This window comes from Palaemon carinicauda, chromosome 6 (assembly GCF_036898095.1).
Source record: "Palaemon carinicauda isolate YSFRI2023 chromosome 6, ASM3689809v2, whole genome shotgun sequence".
Classification (NCBI taxonomy): domain Eukaryota; kingdom Metazoa; phylum Arthropoda; class Malacostraca; order Decapoda; family Palaemonidae; genus Palaemon; species Palaemon carinicauda.
The window spans coordinates 113,734,189-113,737,253 of record NC_090730.1 but is presented as its reverse complement, the minus strand read 5'-3'; the positions used below and the strand labels follow the sequence as shown (position 1 = coordinate 113,737,253).

General features: G+C 35.6%; 1 protein-coding gene across 2 annotated transcripts in view; it reads right to left on the bottom strand.

Moving 5' to 3' along the window:
- Positions 1-1,361: 1,361 nt before the first annotated feature.
- The window catches only part of LOC137642164 (solute carrier family 22 member 6-like), an 88,094-nt gene continuing 86,390 nt past the window's right edge, over positions 1,362-3,065 (bottom strand). For both annotated transcript variants that reach the window (XM_068374699.1, XM_068374700.1), the window contains exons 12-13: positions 3,053-3,065; positions 1,362-1,731 (exon numbers count right to left, since the gene is read on the bottom strand). The exon at positions 3,053-3,065 is cut by the window's right edge and continues 107 nt beyond it. In XM_068374699.1, coding sequence (XP_068230800.1) covers positions 1,525-1,731; positions 3,053-3,065 — 220 coding nt within the window. In that variant the 3' untranslated portion in view covers positions 1,362-1,524. The remainder of the gene's footprint in view (positions 1,732-3,052) is intronic.

Here is a 3,065-nt window from a genome sequence, read left to right as displayed (position 1 = left end):
TGTAAACACAATCAGATCAAACTGAGGAAACATCAAAGAATGCAAGAAGCATCATATTGATGAAAAGAAGACCTAAAGTAGGGTTCCAGCAGATGTTTGCTTTAAGTGATGAAAATGGAAATATTATCATCAAAAGAGATGAAGTGATAAGAATTGCGGAGCATTTCTATGCAATGCTATACAATAGTTATATAGGAAATGATGAAACACCTGAGCCGGTACCATACGTAACAGTAGGAGATGGAAAGATAGCATTAAAAGGCATGAAAAGATGCAAAGCAGCAGGAGAAGATGGCCTAACAATTGATTCAATAATACCACCAAGTATGGAATCTATAGACTTTGAAAAGGCTTTTGATTCTGACAAAACTTGCTGACAAACCACCATGTATGGAATCTATAGACTTTGAAAAGGCTTTTGATTCTGACAAAACTTGCTGACAAACCACCATGTATGGAATCTATAGACTTTGAAAAGACTTTCGATTCTGACAAAACTTCAGCAGTAATGAAAGTCCTTCTAAAACAAGGAATAGATGAATCTCATGGTAGAACACTTGAAGATATATATAAGGGAAGTATAGCAATCCTAAAACTATTTAAAGGCAATGAGAAAAATCCAATGGAGAAAGGAGTTACACAGGAAGACCCCATCTCCCTAAAATATTCACAAGCTCCCTAGAAGAAGTTTTTAAAAATTTGGATTGGGAAAATATAGGCATTAACATTAATGATGAATACCATAACAACTTAAGATTTGCAGATGACATAGTTCTGTTTAGTGAACCATGGGAGGAATTTTAAAACGTGATAGAAGATTTGAATAGAGAGCAGATATGTAGGATTTAAATGAATGCGAGTATCACTAAAATAATTTCATCGATAATGCAGAGACAACAAATAAGGGTTATGGACAAACCTCAAGGCATTGAATATACGTACCTTAGACAGACAGTAATTGTTTCCCCAGGACATGTTAATAACCTTTGGCACTGGGCCTTATACTAACTAACTCGCTAAATAAATCTCCCTCTTTTGTCGGACTAGCCTTGTAATCCTTAAATAGTAAAATGAGCGATGACCATGTAATTTTATATCCTTTTCCAATCAGCCTGATACCCCACTGACGACTAATTTCTCTCTCTCTCTCTCTCTCTCTCTCTCTCTCTCTCTCTCTCTCTCTCTCCTGCTATAGAAGTAAACTACATAATGTTCTTTTATCAGTAACTATTCATGTCTAATTCAAAATTATTAAGAGTATTACCGTGCCATCTAAACTCCATCCCAACCATTCGCTCTCTCTCTCTCTCTCTCTCTCTCTCTCTCTCTCTCTCTCTCATCATATACTAATTTGAGTTCTGTTCTTTTGAATTAATACACTCCATAACTAGTACTTACGTGGTATAAACATGGGACTGAAATAAAACAGACGTAAAACAGCAATTGTTAAGCTTCATTTGTTGGATTTATGCATTATTATTCCCTATAGTGATTTATCCTACTTTCTTCTCTATATGTAAACAACTAAACTTTGGAATCTGAAATTTTATTTTCCTCCGCAGTGTTTTTCTTGTCTTTATTCGCCAGTTTGTTACGCCTCTTGTTCTCGACGTCCTGTAGAGTATCTGGCAGTGGTTTGTTCCGGGTTTCCGGCAGCGCAAGAAGGGTTAAGCTGCCGAGCAAGCCGGAGACACCGAAGAAAACGCCACCAGTCCACCAAGCATATTTGGCCTGTGGATGGAAGAAAGTGTCAATAACTCTAATTACTCTTTTCTCTTCCTTTGGTCATTCGATGTTCAATAATAAAAAAACTTTAATGGAGACGCAGATTTAAAGAAATTTCAAATGTAGCTAATTACCTAAACCTCTAGACATAATGTGATTCTATACTTGTTGCGATCATCTTTAAAGGAAGTATATTATATTTACGAGCTAGAATCATTTGCGTTGATTGGTAATATATCAAGGAAGGACATTAAGTGCTTACATGAATGGAGGAGTGGATCGAGCAACCAACCACAAAGTGTGAAGGTGTAGGCTATTCCAGCAATATGCAGTGGGTAGGGGAAAGAACTGTAGAGAGGTTACTGTATATTGGACATCACGAACCAGACATTCAATATCAAAAGGAGAAAAGATTAACACCTTCAAATCTACACCCACGAAGAATTTAGGATAATTAGTCCTTATTCATATGGAATCGCCTTCAGATTGAACAGTTTATCTTAATGGTTGTAGATTACAAAATATAAGAAAAATATTGATTCTGAGTTTTGAATTGAATAGTAAAGACTTAGTCAACCTAAATAATAGTAAAGCAGAGAGGGCAGTGGTAAAAATAAAAGAGAAATCAGTTATATATATATTAATGGTGGATGATATCTGTCAAAATTATCAAAGGGCAGAAGAGTTTAGAATCTCTACAGTTAACGATGTACATAAGACATATCGGTGATGTGAATATAAATTCAATTCGAATAGATTTTCAATAGAGCAGTGAATGAACCTGCATGGAAGTCCAAGCACCAGATGATAAAATAAATATAGAATTACTAATGATTGGCTTGAGAGAAAAATAAAAGAAGACCTGGGAACAGCTTGCATAACTTAGTAATCTGTAACTAGCATTTTCTAGAATGATGAAGTATGAATTTTAAGTGATCTGAATACGATGAGCAAGAAGAGCTTTCAAAAGGAATAAATTAAAAGGCCCATTGTTAGATATACTAAGAAAATTATTAAAAGAGCAAAATAGACACTGGGTTTGCAAAGCACAAGAGAGAAATGGAGAAAATTATTGCGATCTTTAACCATGTCCCGTCATGGACTAGCTCTCCTCTTGCAAACACCAATGTGGCCGCAATTTACTGTATACACAAAGAGTCCGTGTCAAATTATGTTGGCAGCGCTCTTAAGATTGAAAAAAAAAATATGTAGTAAATCACAGTGAGAAAATAAATAGGCGTCCTAAAACTATCTATCTAAAGGAGAGAGAGAGAGAGAGAGAGAGAGAGAGAGAGAGAGAGAGAGAGAGAGAGAGAGAGAATCTTACCAGATTTTCAGTT